At 40.0% G+C, this 27,637-nt stretch overlaps 1 protein-coding gene across 4 annotated transcripts in view; it reads right to left on the bottom strand.

The window, feature by feature from the left end:
* Positions 1-842: 842 nt before the first annotated feature.
* Positions 843-27,637, bottom strand: part of dsd (attractin-like protein dsd) — a 48,002-nt gene continuing 21,207 nt past the window's right edge. Inside the window, exons 2-12 of one of the 4 annotated variants that reach the window (XM_031969864.2) lie at positions 23,617-23,964; positions 19,818-19,999; positions 17,087-17,484; positions 15,780-16,378; positions 14,281-14,764; positions 13,171-13,579; positions 12,231-12,374; positions 11,786-11,935; positions 11,001-11,388; positions 10,110-10,347; positions 843-9,400 (exon numbers count right to left, since the gene is read on the bottom strand). In XM_031969864.2, the coding sequence (XP_031825724.1) occupies positions 9,155-9,400; positions 10,110-10,347; positions 11,001-11,388; positions 11,786-11,935; positions 12,231-12,374; positions 13,171-13,579; positions 14,281-14,764; positions 15,780-16,378; positions 17,087-17,484; positions 19,818-19,999; positions 23,617-23,964 (3,586 nt within the window). In that variant the 3' untranslated portion in view covers positions 843-9,154. Of the gene's footprint in view, positions 9,401-10,109; positions 10,376-11,000; positions 11,389-11,785; positions 11,936-12,230; positions 12,375-13,170; positions 13,580-14,280; positions 14,765-15,779; positions 16,379-17,086; positions 17,485-19,817; positions 20,000-23,616; positions 23,965-27,637 lie in introns of those variants that run through there. The other 3 variants (XM_031969865.2, XM_031969866.2, XM_031969867.2) reach the window with 3 other exon arrangements.

Raw genomic sequence — 27,637 nt, 5'->3', positions numbered from 1 at the left:
GTGTATGTTTAAATCGCTGCCACGATTTGTGTCGTTGTGTTTATCTGGAAAGAAAGTATCAAAGATAATCTTAACACTAGAACTATCGAATGAGCTTAAACGACTCATTCCTAATTTCTCTTTAATTGCTGGAAAGACACGGATGCTTCCTTTAAAAGTGACTAAACAAGTCGATTTCATGATGCATGAATTAAAGTCTTAATAAATGCACTGTTATAATTTCTATATAAAAGAGAACTAAAAATATCTATATTAACATTATAACTACTGAGCAGTCAAATTTGTTTTATACAAAAGTTGTTACTTTGCGAGACTTCCCTCGTGTATTTTGCAAATCGTCAAAAATTGTCGACTCCGAATGGAAAACATCCCCTCAACGGTTGTTCAAAAATCACTCGCGATATTCTGAACCTGGAACCCATTCTAATCAAACTTTCTGATTAGATCGTTTCGCATAATTTTCTGAAATCTCTTCTCTGCTTATCGGACGGCTCGTAGCATTTCCTAAAGAAACTTTCTCCCGCGATTATAACGTGTCAGGGATCAAGCGAGCGATTTTCGAGTCAACATTGCGATCCAATGTCCGCTTCAACGAAGTTTCCTGAGGAGACAGAGCATAGCGGGAAAGATAAAGGGTTACCAAAAGCTGGCTGCCAGTATCATACAAAAGAACACCGTGAAATTAACCCCTTAACACTCATCCCCTAAATTTGAGGATAATTTTTTTTGCTTTAGTAAATCTGAATCAGTATAATTTTTATATTTTAAAATAATATATGCAAATAATCGTATGTCTTATTGTAAAAGGATTTTATTTAAGGAATATATTTGAATAAAACAAATAAATTAATCTATTATATATCTGACATCAACAATTATTGCAAAATTCAATGAAATTATAAACTTAACGTTAATATTCTTAAAACCTCATAAGAATCTGATTCATCTCAGAGTTTACAAAAGAAAAATCTTTGTCGCGATAAATGAGGCGATAACAATGTAACATCGATAATCAAATTGAAATGAAATTAGTACTTTAGACTTGATGAATATTATTATATAGAACTTTGTACGTTAAGGGGTTAAATCGAATGGAAAGTTTCGAAGTTGGCACCAGGTCCTGGCAAAGCTTCAGAAGCTTTCTAAAACGTGACTCTGAAAGAACCTTCTTCGCAGAAGATCGTCTAGGAAGTTTAATACAATTGTACAGACTTATATATATTAATAGAACAATGTAATTCATATAAAACGAACGAATAAAATCAGGCACTATCGGGTTCAATGACGAATGATTTAACACGTCGACTGCCACGGTGGTCACCAATAATCGAAGCTCCCAAACTCCTCGAAACCGTGATAATAAGGAAACTGATATCGAATAAAAATATTCAGTAACACAAATAACTATATAATAATCGTAACTTGAGTACTGCAATACGAAATCAACAATTATTTCTAAATACCGTTTACCTTTGTCACGAAAGAACGAACAATATTCTACAAAACGTTGGAAATTCCCGTGGCAATCGACGCGTTAACCCTTTCGCACTCGAGAACACTTTTCTTACCGAACATTCATTATTCCCTGATGAAACATCAATTATACTTTCCACAACTAGTATAAAGATATTCTTTCCATAAACCAAGGGACATTTATTTCGATGTTCCTTTTATTGAAACACTACGCAAAATTTAATATTGCATTTAAAATTTTACAATTCTACCGAGTCAAATTAAACAACGATTGAAAAGCTTCGCTCGAGTGCAAAGGGCTCTGACAGTGATCGGGGGGGAGGGTGTATCGAAGACAAATCGATCCTAGAGAAACTCATGATGGGGGTGGGGGATAAATCTTGGCAGTTATCGAGGGACAAAATGCGGGTGGATGATAAGAAGAAGAGATCAGGGACGAAGAAACGCATCGTTCGCCAATGAAAATCAGCCGTCGTCCTTGATACGGGGAGACATTGTTCTCTTCCGTTCGGACACTTTCTTCTTTTTCTTTTCTTTTTTTTCATTTTCTTTTTCTTTTCTTTTGCTAAAAACCATCCACAAGTGACACGGTACAAAATAGCGGAAGCTTATACGTGTATATATATATATGCGCCGTTCGTTGCAGCGACCCTGGCACTCTCGTCCGAGTGGTCAGATTCGGAGGCGCACGTTTGATTGGCTGAGACGCTCACGCACGCCAATCAGGCCGTGCTCTCTGTCGCGCGAGGCGTCGCTTCTTGACGCGATTGGGTTTCTCGGAGCGACTGTCTCCGCCCCTATGACGTCACGAGTGCCAAGTTCCCAGCAACGGACGGTATGTTTGTGTGTGTGTGTGTTTGTATGTGTGTATGTTTGTATGTATGTATATATATATATATATGTATATAAAAAGAAGAAAAAAAGAGACTATTCCTGAAACGAATGAAAAGTCTACTCAGTATTGAGCAATACATCGAATACTCCTATTTCTTTAAATAACATAACATTTACTCGATATGTACAACTAAATCTTCTCGACGAACGGAACTCCCATCCGGCTCGAATAAGAAATAAAAAGGAAAAAAAAGAGAAAAGAAAGGGAGAAACAGTTGTATAAAAAATTAAATTATCTTCACGGTAATAAAATGTACACCACGCGCTACACGCGGACGCGACCGGACACCAGACGCGAGACATGGTTAACACGTTGAATGCCCGGGTCACCGGTGACCCAAATCGAATTGCTATAGCTCATTCAATTGAACGATGATTAGTTCGAAAACATATGTGTATTATAAATAATGGTACTCAATGAAGTGACGTTCAGCTGGATGAACGCACATTAGTAATAATTCAATCAAGTGATTCGATATTATAGTTTTTCCATTTTGTGGATTCTGCTCTATGAAATCGCGCGACGTTCAACGAGTTAAACAATTTTATATTCTCTTTCGCGAGTTAAGAAAAATCGAAAGTAATGAGTGGACTGCGGACCTTCGTGCGTTCATTGGAAACTTGAGACTGAAGAACAGATTGAAATACAGAAAGTAAGAGTTTTCACGGTATTTGTTAGGAAAAATAATTTGCCATCATTTAATTTCTAATTTTCTGATAATATCGTTCTGTTTTAAGATAATATTCTGAACAATTTTCATTTGCACGAAGATCCACAGTCTGTTGATGAGAGTGACTGACAAGAGAACCTTTTCCACTAGCACAAGCCAATTTCGATGATACTTATATAGAAACAAATCTTTTTTCAAATTGTTCGCCTTCAAACGAACAATTTAACACGTTGACTGTTAAAAAAATGCCCCTCAAAACTCCCACGTAGTCGAAACAGTTTTCTTAATGAAGGAGAGACTAAAATAATAATTACTATTAAAGTACCCTAAGTGCATTCGTCCTGCGCTCGACAAGTACATACTTCGATTTTTCAAACTAAATTCCACAGTTGACATCTTAAGGAAATTAATTTTCAAATTTTCAAGTTTTTAAAGTGGTAAATTTCTTTTACACGCCCCATAGATTCTGAGATATACAAAATATACTTTCAATCCTCCACTTTAAGGGATGCTTTCACTTTCCTTCAAAGTGAATGTTGATCAATCAGAAAAAATACATGTCAAATATTTTCTCGATAACTATATCCTACATAAGTTCCATCAAAATCGATGTGTGCCAGTTGAAAAGGTTCCCCTGCGAGTCTCGACAGTGTCAACGAGCTGCGTCCACGTCCGGCCGCGTCCTCACAATCAGAAGACTCTAACGATACATATTAGAGAGAATGAAAACGAAAACTCGATGAGTATTACATGGTAAAATAAAACAAATGCATTGCACTCGATCCGTGCTGTACAACGATTAAAAAAAAAAAAAAAACAGTCGCGTTCGCTGCTGCTTGTTCCGCGAACAAGCCTCCTCGCGCACTGCTCAAGATAATTAGACGCGAGACGAACGACAACGGAGGGTTCGGTTCTTCGACAACGCGGGAAAGAGTGGTTCGGTGGAAATCTTACTTCTAAGTCGCGGCAATTGGATTTCTAACTATTTTGAGCAGTGTGAACGGTTCCTCGCTGTGGGAACTCGTGAGTTCACCCCTTGACTCGTGATCAACCGTTTGAATTCAGAGTTCGTCGCATCTGATTAATACTAAAACTACCGAGCAATCAGAGCGACTTATTTTCGACGTTCCATAAAAATTAGAGCAACACGTTTCTTGAGACTCGTAGAATCTTCTACCCTTGTGTCTGTGCTGATGCACGGATGTAATTGAAAATCTTTCGCAAAAACGCGTTCGCAATTGAAATACTTGCAAAATCGAAATTCTGAGATGGGTCGATTTGACCTCCGGTAGTTTTAGTGTTAAGCTTGTTTATCTGGTTTTCTTCGAATCATCTGTTTTTGTTATTTTGCAAAAGTCCTGGGACTCAAACGGTTAACTCGGAATTACGGTGAGCAATTGAAATTGGATTTCGTGGGTGAATTAATTTGAATAGACTGCGGATTTTTATGCGTTTATAGAGAATTTAGAAATGGCAAATTGCATGGGGAGATATAGAAAATAAACTAATTGTAATGCTTCTCCAAGTGTTTGTTAAGGAAACATATTTTTCTTTGTAACTCTGTGTTATTGATTGTACTCTTAGAGATTTTGAATTTGCATGAATATTCGCAGTCTAAGTATGAATAATTATATAATCAGTGTGCAATGAATGCAGAACTTATTTTTCTGCTCGTCAATCATTAACACTTTGACTGTCAGAGTATTTTGTACAGGTTTGAAAATGAATTTTCTCGTCATTTTGTTAGACCCATGAGATGCAAGATTAAATGACAATTGCCATGGACAATCTTGACTTCTCAGGCAAGAGATCTATTTCCAATCAGTCAATACTCTGTTAGGAATTAAGATAATAAAAATGAAGAGTTGAATGAAAATTTTCCTGAATCAAAGGACCACGGATCTACGGACAGTGTTTGTTTCTCGTTCATAGAATTAATTCGACAGTCAACGTGTTAAATATAAATTAAACCTTGTAAGAATCGTTACTAAAGAAATGACGAGGCAAGGGGTCAACTCAAGAGCAAAATAAACAATGCTTCAACCGCGATTCTGTTTATGCGAGTGCTGGATGTCCTTCCGAGATCTTTCTTTCCGTTACATCGTAAAAAGTAGAACGATTTCGTTTCTACTGATCGTCGCAGCCAAAAGGAATTGATTCCGTGAGATCATATTGAATTCCTCAACAGAATCAGCTCGTAATTCAATCTTAACATAGCAGTTATCTGATAAAGAAGACTTCAACTCCATTATCCTGATCTTTGCACATCTTCGATCTCGCGGATGAAAATTCATAAAATTTCTAAAAACCATTCCCATAGAAAACTGAATTACGCATCAAGATACCCAACAGAAGAAATCTATACACTGGTAACATATATCCTATTTAAACAATTAAATTCCTTGCAATTCTAATAACCAAACAGCTGAAGTATCTTTCAGCATGGCGCCTTAATCAATAACATACTATCATCAACTCTCAATCATTCCCAAATAAACACAACAAATCCAATTCCCTCCGCAAATTCAAGGCAATCCTCCCATGCAAAGAACAAAGGTTCATCCGCAATGCGCGCATCCTGCACGGTCCGCGTCGCAAAGATCAAGGCGACAGTCGAGTCCTCCTTCATCAAACAATTACCATAGACGTTACGATCCCGCGTGACGGAGGCTGAAAAACAGAAATAGGAAGTGGACGAGGAACAAAGTCTCCGCGGCCACGTAACAGAAGAAGAAAAACCGCCGATCAATCATTCCCCCGGCGATCGAGGGGAACACAAAAACGTCCACGCTGTGCGTGCGTCCAGCACGCCGCTGTCTCGCCGCGAGACGAGAACGCGTCGACCGGAGCGAGTCGCAGCGAATAATTCAATCTTATTGCAACGTCCGCATCCTTCTTCTCTTCCCCCCGCACGTTTCGTTTTACAATATTAAAAATTACGCCGAGCGCGCGCCGCGCGATCGAAGACGCGAAATATCCTCCCGATCCTCTGTCTCTCGATCGCGCGGCTTCCGCTCGCATCGGAGACGAACGGAGACGAAGCAGCGGGATAAAATGTGTTTCAACGTGCGCGGCATACTTCGTTCTCGAAAACAATGATCCTTCGAACCGACATATTCTGCTCGATCTCGGCTGTCCGAACGACGCCCGATATGAAAAATGATTTGGCACAAGATTTCTGATACGCGAACGTCGCCTCTGTTCGTCTCCGTTTAATTTAGAATCTGTTTTCTTTACATCCCGCTAGAGACGAACACGCGAACGACATCCTCTTTATTCGCGCTCCCTTCCGTGGCTCCCTCGCTTCTCTCCGCGAGCCAATTTTTAATCTGTACAATTTCCTCGCGGCCGTGTCTTTTCTTTTATCCTCTTCTTCTTCTACTTCTTCTTCTTCTTTCTTTTCGTTAAATTCTTCCTTCTCGTTCGTTCCCGTGCGAATCGCCATCGCTTGCGGCTCGGAGACGCGCAACGCACGTATTTACAGTTTTACAAGAAACGAAATGTGCCTGAGACGGCGACGCCGCGATCGGCCAACCGTGAAACGGATCCACGCCAGCGATTGCTCGCGAATATGACGATTGAGGGTTGTTGCGAATCGTGGCTGATACTTCGAATGTATTCTCGTTGGTTTCGCGTGGTTTCGTTTGCGGATCTGGTGTTTTGGCTTTTGGTCGTTTGGGGAGGATTGTAACAAGGTTGTTGGGAAATTGAGATACAGTAGAATCGGGCTACAGGAAATCTGTGATATTAATAAAGGAATCGAGAAGAAAGTGAAAATATTGTAAATATCTTGTCTGGTAATTTTGGTCGCGGCAAGCATGAAGAATCATTTTATTATTAATCTATAGCATAGAAAATCAGGGAAACTATTAAAATTAGCAAAAATTCTTGCTACTGGCAATGCAAAATTCAACCAAAGTAAAATATAATTCCCCAGAATAGTTCCAAATAAACGATAATCGCTACAATCTCAGTAAATCGATACGATTAGCTAAAACTCGCGGTGCATTCGAAGCTGGAGCCACGATTCAGAGTACTCGTGAAAAAGAAAGAAACGGAGAAAGGAGAGGAAACGAAGGAAACGAAGAAAAAGGAAAGTCCCCGACATGCTTCGCGAAGACACTTCGGCTACAATGGGAACGAAACAACTGTATAACAGATTTATATACAAACAATGTACACATCGGATCGTAGAAACCAACGGCAGCCGACATAGAGGACGGATTTGACATTGTATGGGTGTTTGGGTCACACGTTCAGCCCATCAGATAACGAGGACATCTCTTCCTGTTCTCTTTGTCGAATGCTCGCGCGTTTGCTTCCGCTCTTTTCCACGTGCGAGCACTCTTATTAGAACGTGGCTGGATCGATGGGGCCGGATCGTGTGACACAAAGATACATCGGACGTCAGGTCTGCCCTATATTTAGTCTGCGTGGGAAAGAAAGAAATCCAGAAGATATAAAGCTTCCCCGAGGGTCGGTCACGTGAACGTCGCTCGGATAAACGCGAGACTCGAACGGATCGTTACTGCTCGACGAGAGAATAAGTGGACTGCGGATCTGTACGCGGAAATAGATTGTTCGATCGACTCGACGAGACCGGAGGTCTAATTAACACTAAAACCACCGAGCAAGCGAATCGTCCGATACGTGTTTTCTTGTACAAATAATGAAAATGTTAACGCTAATTTGTTAACACTAATATCACATGGCGGTAAAATTGAATTTTCGAAATTCCTCTATAAAAACTCTAAGAATCCGTCTATCGAGACTTCAATTGATTTACAATTCAGTTTGGGTGTTGGTAAATTAATTTTTTCAATAATTTCTTAGAGAAACATCTGTTGCCTTTTTAATCGTTGCAAAAAGAAGAAATCAGGAGTGGATCATTTCGACCTGTTCGCTAGTTTTAGTATTGAGATTTCGATTGATTTATGCTTTAGATTTTAGAAAACAAATTTCTTAGAATGACTAGTGTGCCTTTTTAAAAATTGCGAAAGCAGAAATCCGAGATGGTCCAGTGGTTCTAGTGTTAATCTCCTTAATTCCTTGCTTTATGATTTCTTCGTGGCGAACACTCGTTAGAACTACTTTGGTGTCGATTGGTTGCAGAATGGCGAAAGTAGTAATTAATGAGTTCTCTAAAACTGAAGAATCATAATAGCGAAGGATGTAAATTGAAATTGAAATGTTCATCTTTATACGTAGAAATCCTTCGTTATTCTATACCATCCGTTTTTTTCAATTGATTCAATAATTTGCATCTCTACGATGCCCGTGCTTACAAAATAAAAAGAACACAAATAAATCATTTCGACTCGTAGTAGTTACAGTGTAAAAAGCCACTTCTGTTATCCATTACGATACTTCGAACTCAACGTCAACGTAAAACGAGAAAGCAGTCCTACCCAGCACAGTTACAACAAAGTCACAAAGCAAGTTGCTAGAGAATACAGCCTTCGAAAGACAAGGAATCCAATAGAAGCACAAAATCCGCAATCAACAACGATAACACGGTATCCAACAACGTTCGCAAGCATCACGCCAACTCGACCACCGAAATCCCATACTCCGCATGAACAATATTCCGATCGTCCCCGATTTCCACCGGAAAACTCACAACGCGTTCCGCTGTATCCGAAACATCTCAAGAAAACTAGTACACCGCATTCGATGAAACGCTACGAACACTATTTAACCGAACAACCACAGCGAACGTGTTAATACAAACCCAGCGAATCGTCGAGTCGTAACGATACGTCGAACATCGATCACTGGTCTCAATTAAATTCGGAATATACATATACATATATCACGGACCGGTTGTTGGTGATGGTTGCGTGGGTGGTCACGAAGGAAAACGGTAAACGAAGACTCGTCGCGGAATAGAATCACATTTCACTCGAGTAGAGTTCGAAGGTTAACATCTCTCTCTCTCTCTCGCTCTCTCGCTCTCTCTCCCTTCTTTCCTGCCGAATTTTCGCGTTCGAGGCAAGATCACAGAATAAGGCTCATTGTCACCCACGGTGTATGTATATATATACTATATATATATATATACTTGTCCCTCTGGCGCTTTTTCTCCTCCATCCTCCTGCTCCTCGTCTCTCTTATCGCTAAATGCAAGTGGAGTCTGGGTGCTGACTGGCAGACTTCCGTGTCTTCTTCGGCTCCTTCGTGGTCAATTCCTGAGAAGGCCTTCGCGGGCTACCCAGTGTAACTAACGCAGACGCTACTGCTAAGCCGGCACTCTGACCGGCCGGCGTGTACGGTTCACCGCCAGTAGGCAATCTGACTAGCAACGACAGGACCGCGGCTCTGTTGCCGCAACAGGGCTCTAGCGCGATCGGACTAGGGGCATCCTGCAATTGTGCGGGGATAAATTATGTTAATTGTAGCTCTTGACTGCGGACGTTTACTGATAGGAGATCGCTCGATGGCTAGGCTGAGGGATCAGTGTTCATTGTTTCCGACCTAGTTTCCTAGGTGTTGTTTATTAGCTCCTGATATCTTTGATCAGTGATTTGCTATACGTCGATAGGATTGTACGGAATCAATTGGAACTGTAGATATAGAATGGAAAGACTTATCGTCCTTGTGCTGTGCTGTTAGACGTCAAGTCGTCTATGCTAGGAGACCACTTGATCGATCAGTCTTCGGTTTTTCTCCACCGGTTGTCTAGGTGTTATTTCTTAGTTCCTGATACTTTTAATCGGTAATTTGCTATACGTTGATAGGACTGCACGTGATCAATTGAAACTGTACATGTGGAATGGGAAGTATTGCACTTGTGTTCTGCTAGACATCAAGCCATCTCCTAATTGTATGCATTTAACCATTTACTATCGTGATTCTATTATCTGAACTTTTGTCTTTGAAATGAATATTCGATTTACTTTGAGCTGTGAATATTTTGAAAAGCGACAGCAAGAGAAGTGTTTTTAAAAATATCTTTTACTTAGCACTGATTGAAATTTAAGGAGAAACAATAGCAAACGTGCTTCGAGGGATTAATGCGATTAGCTCGATCGGAATTTCAATTATCACTGGCGTAGAACTGAAGATACCAACCTTTTTCTTCTTGCGGCAATTGGTTAGCTCGGACTCGCTACGTTCCGAGTCCGAATTACTGACGTCCCGCCTCTCGATTTCGACTAAAACTTGGCTGAACGGTCTGTTCGCCATCTGTTCCATCTCTACAAAGAGTCTCTGCCTTCTTCTGTACATGTCATACTTTTGTTTAATCTTCCAGAGGACAGCGGCCACCAATAATAGAGCGAGGAAGCACCTGGGTGGTGGCATGTAATCTCTAGTTTACAAGTAAGTACTGCCTGAGGCTTAGGACAACACAAAAGCGTAGGACAATTTTGAAGAAGAAAAAAAAGGAAGAAGAATGTAGCGTGCCGATTCGAATCATCGTCTCTCTTGTCTATCGTCGTTTTCTCGTACACAAGAAACACAATTAACGGAACATTTCTCCGGTGTATCTGATTCTCGAGTGATCATATAGGAAAGGCACGTCTCATCGATTTCATCGATCTCGATACGTTTCAAACTTTATAAGTCTATTTTGAATCTTACCTAAATTTCGACTAGATTTCACCGGAAAAAAATAACTACACTGCATTAACTATTATACTTATACTTATCGAAATTTAACTAAATTTTAGCCAATACTTCACTAGACACAACTGTTATCGAACGTTCGACTAACCAATACGACTACGATGTGAAAACGTATTTTTCACCGTAAAAATTAACACTTTCCCAATTTCTATTGATGACAATACGACATAATGCTTCACATTATATGTAACTATATTTCTTTCTCGTTGAAGCTAATCGAAATCTAATTTCACAACATAATAAAGATCACTAAAATCGTAGAGGTATTCACTCTCTCCGATATAATCGCCGATTTTCGTTGATTAGACGGTCGGGAAACATATTTTTGGTACTCACGTGCAAAATGTAATGAAGAACTGTTGGAGATTCAGCTTGGAATACTGGGAGAAGGAGATCTGGATCCATACAGGCGGCTGAAAGTCGTACACGTAGACGTAGAACGTGGTCAACGTGTTGTTGTCCTCGCTGCCGAAACTGTAGTCCGCTTTGCTGAAACGGTGCTTGTACATGTTCGTCGTGCAGTTCGCGCCCAGCAGAAGCGGTATCTCCACCGTGTTCGCTTTCTTCATGGTCACGTTCATTTTGGCGAGCACGGAACAGGTGATCGACAATTCCGCGTCGATGTCGGGCTTCGACGGTGAATTCTTGAAATTGATGGCCCTGTACTGCCGGTCCTCTTTCTTGCTCAGATTGAACGTGAATTGGTAGTCGACGGCTACATCATCTGTAAAATAAGTGACGTCGATTATATTATATTATATTGACCTACTAATTAAAGGGATAATAATGTTCATTGACTGTATGCATTCATAGTAGTTACAAACGTCTAACGTGTGATAAGATAATTTCACCGAAGCAAAGGATTAATGATATATTTAATTTTCATATTTAATAGTTTAGCGTAACAGCGTAATTTTTGATACAACAGTACTTTCATTCAATATTTATTTAATGTAATGTTAATTTTACTGACGTAGAACTTCTGATAAGAGAAGTGACCTAGCTACCCTAATTTTGACAAAGTACTTCGTACACATTTATGTTTGCAAGTAAATCAGTAGTTCAATGGTACAAAGTGAAAAGCAGAAATTTTGGAAAGGAAAATTTCCAGTGTTACTCACAGTAACATGATCCTTTATTCGTTGGATCCCCATGATAGAGACTAGACACGTCGCAACGCTCGCAATGATCTCCTATAATACCTTTTGTCGTGCAGAAACATTTCCCTGTTTCGCTGGTGCACTGTGTGCTTTGGTTATTACAAAAACAGGCTGCAACCGAAGAAAGTAATTAGGTAATCGTTCGGTGTCGATCGATTTAACTTTTGAACAACAATATTTCTTGATCTGAATCCGTTTAGACGTCACTTGATTTTTTTAGATAATTTTTTGAAGCTGTTCCTCCGACGTAGTTCATGTGTTTGTTGCATTTATTTAAAGCAATTAACGTTGATGCAATGTTTATTGGTTGTTAGGTAAAGCTTGAGAAACGACGAGTCAAAACGAATTCGATCATTGTCCTGTTCAAGAGTTCATGGTAAACGATCTAATGACTCAGTTAATTTACGTTGGCAAGTCGCTCCGTTCAGGGGGTTCCCATAATAACCGGGGATGCATTTGTCGCAATGAGGCCCGTAAGTTAGATTCCCACATGGCTGAATACACTCGCTGCTGTTTGGAAGACACTTGCTGTGGCCGTTGCATTGACAAGCTGAAATTATTGTTGACGCAGTATTGTAATTTAAATATACCATGCATTTTATATAGTGCATCTTATATATGATTCAGAAACATTTGGTAATCAAGCATAAATGCTTTCAGTCACTTTTTTACAATTATGTTATATATTTTATATTATTCTTCGTATAAACGAACAGAAGATTATCAAATGTAACTAGTTAATCTCTTCAATTACAAATAATGTAATTTTCTTAGTGTCCCCATTTTATTTTCATCACTTCCATGTAGTAAAATTAGAAAACTATTCAATTTACCTAGTCATGCCTTCTTAAAATTAAAAATAACATTTCTATCCACATGTTTTCTCATTATTCTTGTTTCCATATAATCAATCCCAAGGTTGTCGATTCTAAGTACTCAATTTATTTTTAAAAATCAAATCTGAATATTATTGCATCAATTAAAATTACAGTAATTCTATCATCTAGCGATTCACTTACTAGGATATTTGGTAGAATACCACCAATTTCTTTTTGAAAATCGCAATGTCTAACTACTATTGCCACCAATTAAAATCACAATAATTCTGTTATCCTATGATCCACCTATTAGGACATTTGGTAAAATACCACCAATTTCTTTTTGAAAATTGCAATGTCTAACTACTATTGCCACCAATTAAAATCACAATAATTCTGTTATCCTGTGATCCACTTACTAGGACATTTGGTGAATTACCACCAATTTCTTTTTGAAAATCGCAATGTCTAACTACTATTGCCACCAATTAAAATCACAATAATTCTGTTATCCTGTGATCCACTTACTAGGACATTTGGTAAAGTACCACCGTTCGAACGGGCATGTGTCCAAGCTTTTACTGCTAGGGCCACGTGCTCCACCTCGCAGGCAAAGTCCCTTTCCAGTTCCGGAACCGTTGTCGCACCATCCGCATCCGGGATCCGAGCGACACGCCGCGCACGACGAATAAAACGTGCACCATTCCTTTCCCGTTTCCGTGGGACGACACTTCGCGTCCATCGTAGTCCATTCTCTGCACTGTCCGTATGGAAAGCTCGCTGGATATGCATTCTTGTCCACGCATTTCCTTTCGTTCTGACACCAAATGCAATCCGACTCCGTGCAATTCTTGCAAGAAGTGTATTCCACGCAAGGACTGCGGCAGGAGTCGATGGACAGTCGTTGGGCTTGTACAGTCCCGTTTAAAATGGTCACCTATGGGAAATTTCTCTTAATATCCTGTTTCACTCGCTTTATTTCCTTTTATTTCTATAGTATCAAATTTATAATAGCATCGTATTAAAATTCTTAGATTCCAGACACTCAGAAAGAAAAAGAACCCGAACTATTAAAAATGAATTCTTACAATTTACTAAAAATCCAACACTCCGACACTAAAAAACTAGTAAAATCCAATCGAAAGAACACGATACACAAAGAAAAACTTATTCGCAAGGTGTTCACAAAATACTTCTTCCGAAACGAAGCTAAATCATTCAAATATTCCTAATTACCAGAATCCCCAAACGTTCAAAGTAAATCAGATCACCCGAACCATAAACCAACCACTCAATCTAATTAATCCCCGAAACGTTCACAACGGATAATCAACATCGCCCAAGCATCTGCCACACTATGAAATAAACCAAACAAATTTCGTTTATACTCTAATAATGCCACTGCCACATCCACCTCGAGCCTCGTCCATCATCCCTTAAAAACACAAGACCCAGTGAACATCGGATAATTGCACCAGGAACACTCTCACTCTCTTTCCCCTTCGCTCTTGCTGTCCTTTTCTAAAATCTTCGTGTCTCGGGGTCAATTCCATTGTAGCTCTTCGCGATCGCAACCTTGCGTCCCCGTTGAGCGTTGCAATTATCCAATGTTCACCGTGCTTCCGTCGAAGAACTCACCTCGCGCGCTTTCGAGTGCGGCTTGCACCGGTCCGGGCCGTTCGACCAGGACCACATGCAGTGTGGGTTGCTGGTGCACGCGTGGCACGTGTGCAACTGCAGGCACTCGATCCCGGTATGCGCGTCGCATTGTCCTAGATCGGTGATCGCCTTTGTCGGCGGCGCGTTCGCGTTGTTCCGGCATATCTCGTGCGAGCAGCTCTTCCCGCACCACACGCAGTTGTAGGAGGTCTGCACGCAGGCCACGCAGTCGGTGAGCACCTTGCACAGCTCCTTGTGGGAGGTCATGCCGCGGGGCGGCGTGTCGTCCAGGCATCTCATGTAGATGCCGTCGTGCATGTCGTCGTTCATGAGAACGTGTCGGGGTATCTTGGTGATCTGTATGCACCGGCTATCCCGCTTGTCCCATACGCACTTCACGCCTGTACGCGAGTTCAGACACTGGTTCTGGTTCGTCAGGTGCTCGCAGTTCCCCGGCGTGTATCTGTTCACAGTCACGCGGACTTTTAGCGAGGTGTGCTTCGGTAATTGTGGTTTTTTTAGTGATTGGTGTGTAATTTGGGTATGGGATGTTTTGTGAAATTTGAATGGTTTCGTGGGGTATTGTCATTGTGGGGAGATAGTTCTAGGAATATGATGACTTTGGAAGAATTTTTAGTAGTTTCAATGTTGTTAATGGTTTAATACTTAAATATTCAATAGTTCAGACGTTTAAATATTGAAAGGTTTAAGCGGTCAAAGGTTCAAACTTTCAATGGTTCAAAAGTTCAGACGATCGAATATTCAAAGGTTCAATGATTCAATCTTTCAAATATCCGAAGGTTCTAACGATCAAATATTCAAAAATTCAAACCTTTAAGCGTTCAAAGGTTCAAGCCGTTCAATGGTTTAAAGGTGTAAAGGTTCAAAGATCAAATATTCAAAGGTTCAATGGTTCAATCTTTCAAATATCCGAAGGTTCAAACGATCAAATATTCAAACATTCAAACCTTTAAGCGTTCAAAGGTTCCAGCCGTTCAATAGTTTAAAGGTACAAAGATTCAAAGATCAAATATTCAAAGGTTCACTGGCTCAACCGTTCAAATATTCAAAAGGATCAAACATTGCAATATCCAAAAGTTCAAACGATCAAACATTTAAAAATTCAAACCTTCAAATATTCAAAGGTCGGAACATTCGAAAGCTCAACTACTTAAACATTCAAGTACTCAAAGATCCGTCCTTCAAACGTTCAAACATTCAAACACTCCAAACATTCAAACGTCCAAGTATTCAAGTACTCGACATCTTCCTAACCATCCCTTCCACTCAACACGCATTAACACCGGCGAATCTCAACCGACCACAAACAACTCTGCCTCATCGCACACACTCCCACTAACTCACAACTAACCTCCGTCAACCAAAACCCGAAGAAACTAGATCTCCAAACAGTGAAACAGAAGGTCCACTGTCCATCGCAACCTCTTAAAGCTAGCAACTCCAGCGTCACCTCTCACCTGAGCATATCGGACAACATCTGTCCGTCGAATCCTCCGTAGATGTACATCGACTTCTCGAAAACCGTCGCGCTGTGCCCGTACCTGGGCAAGTCGGTCATCTCCTTCGGCATGGGGAACTGGTGCCACGAGTCGCAGGTCACGTCGTAGACTATGGTGTCCGCCGAGTAACACCTGGTGCCGTCCGAGTGGTTCGTGTCGTTGTGCATGTTGCCGCCGAACACCATCATCAAGCCGCCGGAGATGAAGACGGCCGTGTGAAAGAAACGCGCGGACGGCGCCGACGTGAGCAACGTCCACTCGCGGAAGTTCGGATGATAAGAGTACAATCTGCTGGTCAACACCTGCGTGCTCTGGGACTCGGACACGTAGCCACCGTACACGTAGATCAGGTTCGTTAGGGGATCGTACGCAGACGTGTGGCCGTAGCCGCCTTTCACCGGGAAACCGACGGTTTCCACTATTTGCCATTCGCGAGTGCCCAACGAGTACTCCTGGACCACGTTCAGGTAGCCATATTGGGGCGAGTAGCCGAAGATCACGACCATCTTCTCCTTCTTGCCGTGGCTCTGCACTAGAGTCGCGGTGTGTCCAGCTACCTGTGTGAAATAATGTATTAGAGGATTGGCTCGGTTAGTATTTCACCTTCACGTTGTAACAATTACGTTATTATCGTTGTTTTATTGGTATGTGAGGTGGTTATTTCTAGGAGTTTAATTATTCTAATTATATTATTACCATCGGCACGGTTGCTTATGATGGAAATAAAGTAGCGGGCTGATTGGGAACTTAGTTGTAAGGATCAGTTCGAATTTCATGTTCTGAGTTACGTATACAAGTAAAATTAGTAAACGCCAGTTAATGAATATGAGTTGGTATTATTGTAACTATTAGGAATATACTAAGGACAATGATTTTCATGAAACATTCAAAAGTTATTGAGATCAACGAAAAGAATCTCATTCTATACAATCACAAAATTTTAATCATTTCTTGGCAATTCGAGAAATCAAAAATTCTAATTTGAGCACTGTAAAGAAAGTTATATGAACGCTTTGTACTCGAAAGTTTTTCAATAGAAACATTCAACATTTTCTGACGAGATATAAATTAAGGAATAAAGGTGTTTTATTTAAATATTTCACGTAGCAATGCAAAGTTCAATTTGAAATATTAAATATTCAACTTCGTAGTTTCGTTGTATCGAATCAAGTGTTGACTCAGAGTCACCTCTCGAGTGCAAAGGGTTAATTGTATAGTACAGCAAAGGGTGATACTCAAAGCAGAACAGAGAATAATGGGATCACCTTTAAGGGTCCGCACATGGTCTTGTTATTGTGGCAGTTATCGTGCACGGTGACGTTCTCCCAAACTTTGGCCGACACGTCGAAGGCCCAAATTTCGTTCGTCACCGTGGAGTTCTGTACAACTCCGCCGTACATGAATATCTTGTCGCCGAACAGCACGCACGAGTGAGCGTACCGCGGCAATGGGACTTTCTCCTCGATATGGGGAGTCTCCCAAACCTTCCCGTTGTAATCGTAAACGTATATCATCTTGGCTCGATGGAAGCTTTCCCCGCCGACCACGTACAACGAGTCCTTCCAAACGATGGAGCAGTGACTAGCCGAACCCTCCGGCGAGAAGTCCGTGTACGTCACGGTCTCCCAGAATCCTTTGTCGCTTCTTTGGCTGCAGTCTGCGCCTGTATTGTCGATAGTGGTGTATGATTAGAATTGAATGTATTGGGAGATTAGAAACGATTCAAAGTAGAAGAATTAGAAGACTGGAAAAGATTGGAGGTAGAAGACGAGTGGGAAGATTGGAAAGGATTGGAAGTGGAAGAAGACTTGGAAGATTAGAGAAGATTCGAAGTAGAAGAGAAATTGGAAGATTACAAAAGATTGGAAGTAGGGGGAGAGGAATTGGAAAATTAGGAAAGATTGGAAGTAGAAGAAGGATTGGAAGATTGGAAAAGTTGGAAGTAGAAGAAGAATTGGAAGATTGGAAAAGTTGGAAGTAGAAGAATTGGAAAATTGGAAAAGTTGGAAGAAGACTTGGAAGATTGGAGAAGATTCGAAGTAGAAGAAGAAGAAGACTTGGAAGATTAGAGAAGATTGGAAGTAGGAGAAGAGTAATTGGAAAATTAGAAAAGATTGGAAGTAGAAGAAAGATCAGAAGATTGGAAAAAATTGTAAGTAGAAGAAGAAGACTTGGAAGATTAGAGAAGATTCGAAGTAGAAGAGAAATTGGAAATTTAGAAAAGATTGTAAGTAGAAGAAGGATTGGAAGATTAGGAAAGATTGAAACAAGACGAAGAATTGGAAGAACAGAAAAAATTGAAAGAAGAAGAAGAATAGGAAGATTAAGAAAAATTAGAAAAAGTAAAACAATTCGAAGACTAGAATAGATTGGAAGCTATGATTAGACGAGTTAGGATTACGAAATAGTTACTATTTTTAAAATTGATTTGAAAGTCTGTGGAGTAATCATTACTACTAATTAACTACTGATCATAAATTTTTCATTCCCCCAACTGAAAGCAAAGAATTACATAACTGAATAACTAAGAAACTATCCAACTGGACGACTAGAAACCTCCTCGGTTTACTTAAAAAGAAACTTAAAAACAAGTTTCACTTCATTGAATCAAACTCGATCCATCAGCTCATTCCCTATTTTACTCTACACTTTCACGATATTGCCCACAGTTTATTTATTCGCAACAATATTCTCGCATCGCATTAACCACTGTCACAGTGAAAAGGAAAAAAAAAAGCGAGAAGACTCGTCGATCAACGGGACATAACTTTTCCACGTTTCGTATCCCAAATGTTTTCGGTTCATTTAAATGTCTTCTAGACCCTCTACGCCCATAAGTTACCATCCAGGATCATTTATCACTGTACCGCAGTCAATTACAAGAAATACACCTTGCCGCAGCGATGAAATTAATTAATGCTGAACTCCGTGGCAAGGATATTATATCAGGCTCTAGAGATAACTGGATTTATCGCGATGAGTTTTTTTCTACTGGCGGCTGTATGTAACACAACAACCGTGAAATGAGTTACCGGCGCACGCGGAGAATGTGAAAGGCATTGCGAACGAATCAAAAATTCATCCCGCGACACGCTCAAATAATATTCGAAATAAACAATTTCAGATCGCTCTCGAGATCAACGTTTGAGAAATGACACTCGTACGTTACAAAATTCTTTGTCGTAATGAATCTTCGCGCGCGTCCTCACGCGAACAGATTATGATTGAAACACACGGCTGAAAGATTCATTAGGCTGTAACGTAAGTGCGCCAGACTGCAAGTATTTGTACACATGTTCTAATTCCAAGAATTTACGTATGACTCGAGTTGCGAGTATGCATAACTGCGGTTAACAGGAAGTCGCCTGTAATGAGTTCAAACTTCACTAACCAACTCTAAACAGCACTGTTACTTCACTGCTCCTAATGAAGCCAGCAAAAAACCAATTTAGTTACTTACTAAGTGTCTATCATGGATAATACGATAATTATCACTGATAATATTCGACATTCCATATTTCTCCATCGCTAATTTCACGATAAAGTATCACAGTAACTGAAATTAATTCATTTCAATATTTATCACTAAAACTACCGGACTAATTCCTCCTGTTAGCAATGATTAAAAAGACAATTTAGCAACGCGTAGACTAAATTATAAATCAATTTAAGTTTCAATAGATGCGCTCTTGCAGTTTCTATAGACGAATTTGAAAATGTTAATTCAACTGCTAGGTAGTTTTAACGTTTTCGTTTCCGTTACAACCTAATGATATCTAATGCTAATCATCGTTCGACAAATTCTCTTTAACCGCGACTCTCTTCATAAATTCGCGAGTTGCATCCAGTATGCACACAGTGTGCACGCGTAAGAAACGCCTGAACCGCTATGCACTTCGGTTTCGACTCCCTGAGAATAACTTTCCAGGCGTGTCGGTGGTTTTCCGTGCGACTGAGTTCGAACCAAGCATCCGGTCACCAGAGACGGATCCTCACCCTCGTAACCGTGGGCGCAGTCGCAGTGGTGGCTCTCGCGGTTGCACTTGCCCTGCTCGGAACTCTGCGAACAATTGTTCGGGCAGACTTGAACCTCGCACGCCTCGCCGGTCCACGTGGCGTCGCACGTACACACGCCGTCGATGCAAACCCCATGGCCGGAACAGTCGGTGTAAGAATACCTGGAGAATTTGAAAAATATTTGCTTATTAGCTTCTGGTTACTGTTGTCAAATTTCCTTCTTTTTTCGTCTTCAATGCGTTATATAATTTGTTCTATAAGAACATTCGATATGTTCTCTTATAAATATACTTTTTGGTAGAAGGTGTATATAGATTTGTTTTAAAATGGTTGTATATTTACATATAACGAAACCTTTGAGAAACCACTTCGACCTGAATTTTTGTTTGTTAAATTATATTTACTGGAAGATTATGGTTTAATTTCATTTCCTGTGTAAAGTATCATATACTAGTGACATTACATGATATTGCTCGATATTACTCCACAACAGATTAAACTTGAAATTAAATTAGTTTTCCAAGTAATTGATTTCTCGTGAATTTTTTTCTTTCGTATGTAAAATGGATGTTTGAGTTAAGTAAATATATAAATGTCAGCAACGGAATTAACAAATAGAACAGTCATTTCGTTACAACTTAATTCTATGTTATATATCACATTATATATCATATTATATATTTCATTATATATTACATTACATATTATATTATATACCATATTATTCTATATTAAAACAATCACACTATTCGACGAGTATACTCGTCGCGTACTTCCCGCGCACGTTTCAGGTGCACACACTCTTCAAAGAGGTCGCGACAGCGAACTGGTTAAAGGACGCGCGCGACGCACGTGTGCGCGTCGCGTATCTCGGTCTAATCGCGGGGCAAACACGCGCTTATCGTGTACACGGGAGGACAGAATAAACATTTGTTTAATCGACGGACGAATACGCCCCGCGCGCGGGAGGAATGAACGGCGAGGCACAGATTTCGTCGGGGTCGGAGGCGCGCGAACTGTCCTCCGTTCAGACGTGTTCACGCTCGCGAGATGAGGATTCGCGTGGGAACCGCGTGACGTGTTGCTCATCGATTTTGTATAACGATAACGTGCACGTAAGCAAAGGAAGGGAGAATGGGAAATATTCTACGGGGCGTTCGGAAAATTATTCTACACGTACAAAGGAATTTTTCTGTGTGGAACATTAACGCTTTGACTGCAAAGTGAACACTCGTCGAAACTTCCATGCAGTCGAAACAGATTTCTTAAACCTTTGCACTCCATAATCGTCAATTGATTTGACGCAGCGAAATTATGAAGTTCGATATTTAATATTAAACTTTGTATATCAATGTGTGAAATATTGAAAGAAAACAGTGTTGTTACTCAATTTGTGTGCGATTTCTCGTTAAGCTCGAAAAATGTTGACGATATCTTATTGGAAAATGTTGAGTATTTCTAGTGGGAAATTTCTGGAGTGGGAAGCGTTCAAGCAGAAACTGAGAAGTTCAACGTTCGATACGTTGTCGAGAAAATGAATGATTACGTTTATTGGAAAAATCAGTGTTAAGTAGGAAATGTAGAATAATATTTGGCAAAAGTGCAGTTTAATAAAGTTTCCCTAATCTACATTTTGGTATTGTTTGTTTGGAGGGTTTATTATTTTTTCATATAATTCCACTTCTCATAAATATCAATATAAAACTTCAATTTGGAAATGAAGTTTCCTATGAGAATATTCTATTTCTTATTTCCGACTTATCTTTACCCATACATTGATTCCTTATTCGTTACTTGTTCGATAATTGAAACTTGAGTGAACGATCCCTCCTTGAGAAATAATATAGTCACTGAATAAATTAACATAACATAGCGTTACAACAAGTGTTCCATCGTATTTACACGAAGAAAAATTAGAAAAATTCGGCATATGTTTGTTAATAGAAAGATTTCGTAATGAGCAGAGGAGCGTGTCGTATAAATTCTCGATAGGAAATTGTTTTCGCAAGATAACTGGCGTAAGATTGCATACATTTCTGAGCTACGGACACCATAATTTATCTTGTTTTATCAGGTTTTTCCCCGATTAATTATCACTTGTTTTCATTTTAGAGTTGAATTATTTAACAGGAGAAACACTCATAAATCGCGCGTTGTATAGCTGAGAATTGAAAGAATGCTCAGCGTAAAGGAAATTGAATCTTCCTAGAAACAGAGTGTAGATGGAGTACACACTTGCATATTGCGTTTAGAGAAGGTTATTGAAAGTAATGGCGACCAATTTGACCGATTCGCAGAGTTAAAACGATAATGAAATGATACGAAAATCGCAGGAACTTATTTGGTTACCTAATGCACGCGAAAACCATTCACGGTCGTGTCTATTTCGAACGGAGATTTTAAAAGCTTCATCTAGCCCGACAGTTTATTTTTTCAAGTGCTATTTATTTGCACTCGCTGCATTCCTTTTCAAACTGTCGGTGTGCTACTTCCGCTAAAATAAACGGTTCGAACGTTTGTTATATTCTGATCTATTACGTCCGGCGAAATAAACAATATCGCGTTCCGTTGCGTAAACTCAAAGCATCCATTAAAATTAATGGAACTCGTTGCTTCCATTGAATTTTAGGCAATCAAGCGCAACGTGAACTCCATCGAGCAAACAAAATCTGCAGTTTATACGATTGGTCGGAAATTATATGAAAGACACGTGGAGAGATACAAGGTAGCTAAAAACGTCTAGCACTAGACGATCAATCATTTTCAAGGTGTAAATCATTATCAATCGCGTAGAAAAATTTTCATTTATTCCAATACTTCCGCAGCAAACACTAGAGCCATGTTGAATCTGAACTCCGCGATCAATAAACAACGAAAAAAACAAGCAATTGATGTGAACAACGACTACCACTCGAAAGAGAAGAGGAAAATCAAACCGTTTCAATATCGATCCCCTGAAAAAAATCGATGCTCGAACGCGTGGGGATCGAGGGACGAATGGAACACGCAAAAATTCGAAAAACAGAGGAGGAATCGCGAATCGGCCGATCCAGAAGTCGAACACAAACTCAAACAAACCGTTGTGTGCGCCGCGCAAACAACCTCTCGACGTGAAAAACGAAAGCGGAACAGGGGACGGAGGAGGGCGGAAGTGCATACAAATAAATACGCATGCGGTCCGTAAACAAATCATCCTATCTGATTGGTCAAACAAAAGACAAGACCGATCTCTCTCCCTTTCTCTCTCTAACGGCTTATTAGGATATTTTATTTGTCCGTCACTCTCGATCGGTTTGTCCTTTAATTGTTCATCGTTTAATCGATCATGGAATTTCATTTTTATCAAACCAATTGAGTTAAACGTCCAGCTTTGTCCTTCTCTATTTGGTTTTCTATTAATATGTCTTTTCTGTCTATATTAGTTTGGTTAACACGTTCGATACGAATTGGACGTATTTGTAACGATCGAAATCCTATATGTTACGTACAGGAAATGAAATTAATTACAGCGTTACATTTAGGAACTCATTAACTCGATTTAGTTTGATGTTTCCAATGTTTTGTTTAGAAGATTTGTTGGATTGAATGGAATAATACTATTGAGAAGTCTCATCTTTTATATGCTGGGACAGACTGGTAGCGAACGCCTTAATTTAGGCTTTTGTTAATTATTTTTAGTCGATTATGGAATCTTGTTTTCATCATGAGTAACGTTTACTCTCCTCTCTCTAATTTTTTCTATCTTTCAATCGTTCATTTCTATAGTCTAATCTTTTACCTGCTAGGGCAGGCGTTGATCTTGTAAGTAATGTTGAAGCCGCTCATGTTGTACGCAACGTCCGAGTAGAAGTGCAGCAACGCGCTTCCGGACCGGGCGATCACTTCCGGCACGCGTCTCACGTGGTAGCCATCTTTGTGCATCAGGCCGGAGAACACGGCCAACAGCGGCGCCTCGACGCTGTCACCGTCGTAAATGTACAGGTGATCCCAGCCGCATTCGGTCGCGAACTGTTCCACGTGCATGCGGATCGTGAAGTTCGGGCTGCTCTCGATCAGCCAGGAACACTTCACGTCCGCCGTGTAATTTCCGACCCCGTCGTGGATGTAACCCATCGGCTCCGACAGTCTGCAACACATGGGAACGGCGAAAGATTATTACGCGAAGTACGCTTACCCCACGATTCACACGGTACTTGATTTCTACCACTTTTCAAACTGACAGATTAAAAATGTAAACTCTTTATTTCATTCGATTAGTAACACTAGCACTAATTCCTCCTAAAATGGACACTCGTTACCTAAAAGAACTCACCTAGACAAACCATTTCAACCGATATTTAATTCAAACAATTCCACAAATTCCAACCCCTTCATCTGCAATATCGTACCGAATTCCTGACGAAGATTTTAAACTGCATTTGACAAACTACTATTCCTCTTTCTTAAATATAAATTAAATACTCTATTATCAATGGTTAACCCTTTGCGGACGGATGCCGGCATTTCGACGAGATAAAATGAGATTTCGAAGACTATGTCGTGGACAAATGATCTAATTAGTCGAACAGCAAGAGATCAGCACGCAGTTTTCTTTTTTTCTATAAATTAAGCAATCGATATATAATTTAGCTTCGTATGTTGAAGGTTTTGTATGTTTCGAAGAATCTTCGTCCGCAAAGGGTTAACCTATGGAGTAAATATAGACGTAGAGTAATTATCGATCACGTTTAAATAAATCATAGAGCAAGGTAAACTCCGCAATACCAAAATCCCCCAACAACCAACGGCAAAATAAAGCAAACCAATTTCTGTTTATCAATTCTGCAGCGAAGCTATCGCTGGAACTTAGCAACAAGCGTCTCTCTCGCGCGACGCCATATTGTAATTCAGCGAGCACCGGTGAACACCTTTTTCATGTTCTTGCGCCGAGAAATGCGGGGGTGCGTGGCGATGCAAATTCACCCGGCAGCCGGCTTTCTCTTTCGAAATGTTCCGGGCGGCGTGAGTTCGCGAAGGTCGCTGGTTCCTTTACAGACCCGGCACTTCCGGTTGCCGCTGGCTTCTCATTAGCGCGAGCACAAGACCGGTCCGCGGATCGCGGAGATTGCTCCGCGCGATGAATTCCCTTCAGAACCGTTTTGCCAGCCGTACGCCACCGACCGTAGACTTCCGGCCCCCGCAAAATGCCATTTTATTCGCGGTCTAATCGCGTTTCGCGGCGCTCTCGCGGAAACCGTTTTTCATGCGCCTTTTAAGCGACGTTAGAACTCGAACAACGGCACGAAAACTCGCGGACACCCGGTTTGTGGGAGATTCAACCCTTGTCTCGTGATTTTCCTTTGGAACTGCCCCCGCCGGTGGTATTTCACTTGCAGTTCCACTGCGGTTTCCGGAATAACACGGTAAGCGTCACGAAAATCTTCGCCATTTACGGTTATCCTTTTCAACAAAGAAAAGTAGCAACAATTATTCACTATCTGTCGTTATAATCTTTGCATTACACTGTTATCAACTTAGTTACGTTGTTAAACATTTTGGTTCGACATCGATTATCTTGCATGGCATTTAACGTGTTAATTATGAATTATTATGAATTTTCGAAATATTTATTAACTTGTTGATTGTGGTAAATTTGAAACAAATTTAAATGTTACTTATTTGGTTTTAATACGAGTCAAATATTACTTGTGTAATATTAAGCTTTAACCTTTAGAGTAAACGTAGACACAAAATAAGTATCAATCTTTGTTCTGATTTTTCTAAATTATTAACAATAACGTAGTTTTATCAAGCATAGTTGTGAAAGAAATCATAGGACAATAGCCGCCGAGAGAATGTATGTAGGTAAAATATGGAATGAATATTACTGAAAAAGTATGAACACTTGTATTAATGGAAATTTAAATTGAAAAAAAATGTCTGAAATCATGTCGGTGATACAACCAATTTCAACGGCTGTAAAAGGATTTTTAATGTACGTGTAATGAGCGTGGATATCATTCGTTTTGTGAAGGATGACGTTTTTTATTGTTGTAGGTATTATTATCAATGTTTAATCTTCATGATTTGCAGATAGCTCATAAGGAAGAAGAAAATTATGGTCCTTCCTGCAGATTGATAAAAAAGTTCTAGGGTATATGGTTGTAAAAAAAATAAAGTACGGGGTTGCGAGTTTATGGTGCGAATCAAGTTGGACAACTTTGAACTGTAACGTTACATAATGATCGTGGTTACATGAAATTACGTGAAAAAAGTGACTCTTTTTTTAAATGTTCCTATTTATGTATTTTATAATCTGCAGAAATGGTAATTTTTTTATATATTTTACCGTTTTCCCGAAGTTTCCGGCATCTACCGTGAGGTAGTGGTAGGGAATAATGGGACGGGCAATTATTTTAAATTGCTAAAGTCATCAATTGCCCGGTGAATTATACTTTTATTGCTTGCTGAAGAATCAAAGGTAATTTCCGTCGGCATCGCGACGTTGACATTAAAGGCTGCCGAGATTTATCAACGTGCGGTTACGATCGTTGCTATGAATTTTTTACACGCGCACTGAGTATGTTCTACGTTAAATAATAATTGGTACTAATAAAATAATTTCGACGAAACATAATATAATGAAATGTAATAGTTCTGGTTTCAAACTAAGAATTGATTCAGAAAGATTTATTTCAACATCGTTTCTACACTGTCGGACAGACGGAAATTTTGTTGCAAAAATTATTGTGACGTTATCGAAGCTTCAGCCTTGGTAATATTTACTACAGAAATTAGAAGACGTTATTGTATCTTAATTTATGAAGCGCACAACCTAAGTGTATTATTCATGGCGTGATAAGATTGTGTGTTCAAGGTTCCGTTGCCATTCAGACGTAACAAAGAATCTGTAGAGACAGCAGTTCTTCAGACAATTAACATTTCCATTTTATCAGTTTGCAGACACATTATCATACTCCGTTATCTGTTATCGCCCCCTTGTTTCTTCTAGTTGTTCTCTTCGCGAACGTGCGAATGCTGCACGACCATGCAGTTCTTTGTCCTTAGCAGGCAGTTTAGTTGATTCAGTTTGTCAGAATCAATATAGTTCTTTGCTTTAAGTGATGGCTCCTAAGTGGAACAAATTTCGAGGTGCACCTGCACTTATCTTCTAAAATCTACGAGGGAAATTTCTCACATTGTTCTTTTCCACGATACATTTATAGTAAACCATTACTTCAAAGAGTCTGAATGAGACAAGCATCGAGGCTTTACCGTATTAAATTCTCAAATCCAAATAAATATATAAATAAATACTCCTGTCCGTACAATACACTTAATAATAAATTTCATTACCTCCAACAATAGATTCTAAATGAAACAACTATCGAGGCGTTACCGTACAAAATCTTCAAACTACGCAACATCCAACATTCCAAATCTCATATTTCTACCCACACACTCCGCTACTTGAAAACTTAATTTTCAAACGAAACAAGTACCGAGGTATTACTGCACTAGATCCCCAATGTCCACAACGAATCCCACGTGATATCGTGCCCCCACTTTCCATTACCCCGGAATACAACTTCTGGACAATCATCGGGGCATTCCCGCGATCGTTAGTCAAATCCCCGTTGCACGGAGGAACGAAAGTTCCACGGCAATCTCGGCCAGCGAATAAAACGGAATTTCCCGGGGGTCGGGAAAATTCCGAAATTTCGTTGGACACGAAAACAACGTATAACGGACGTTCCAGGGGCAGAGTGTTCTCAGTGTTTTCACGGGGAAGTTGACGCGTTCCACATGCGTGCCGCGTA

Source organism: Nomia melanderi, chromosome 13 (genome assembly GCF_051020985.1).
Source record: "Nomia melanderi isolate GNS246 chromosome 13, iyNomMela1, whole genome shotgun sequence".
In the NCBI taxonomy this organism is placed as follows: domain Eukaryota; kingdom Metazoa; phylum Arthropoda; class Insecta; order Hymenoptera; family Halictidae; genus Nomia; species Nomia melanderi.
The sequence above is the reverse complement of the archived record's forward strand: the minus strand, read 5'-3'. Positions and strand labels throughout refer to the sequence as shown.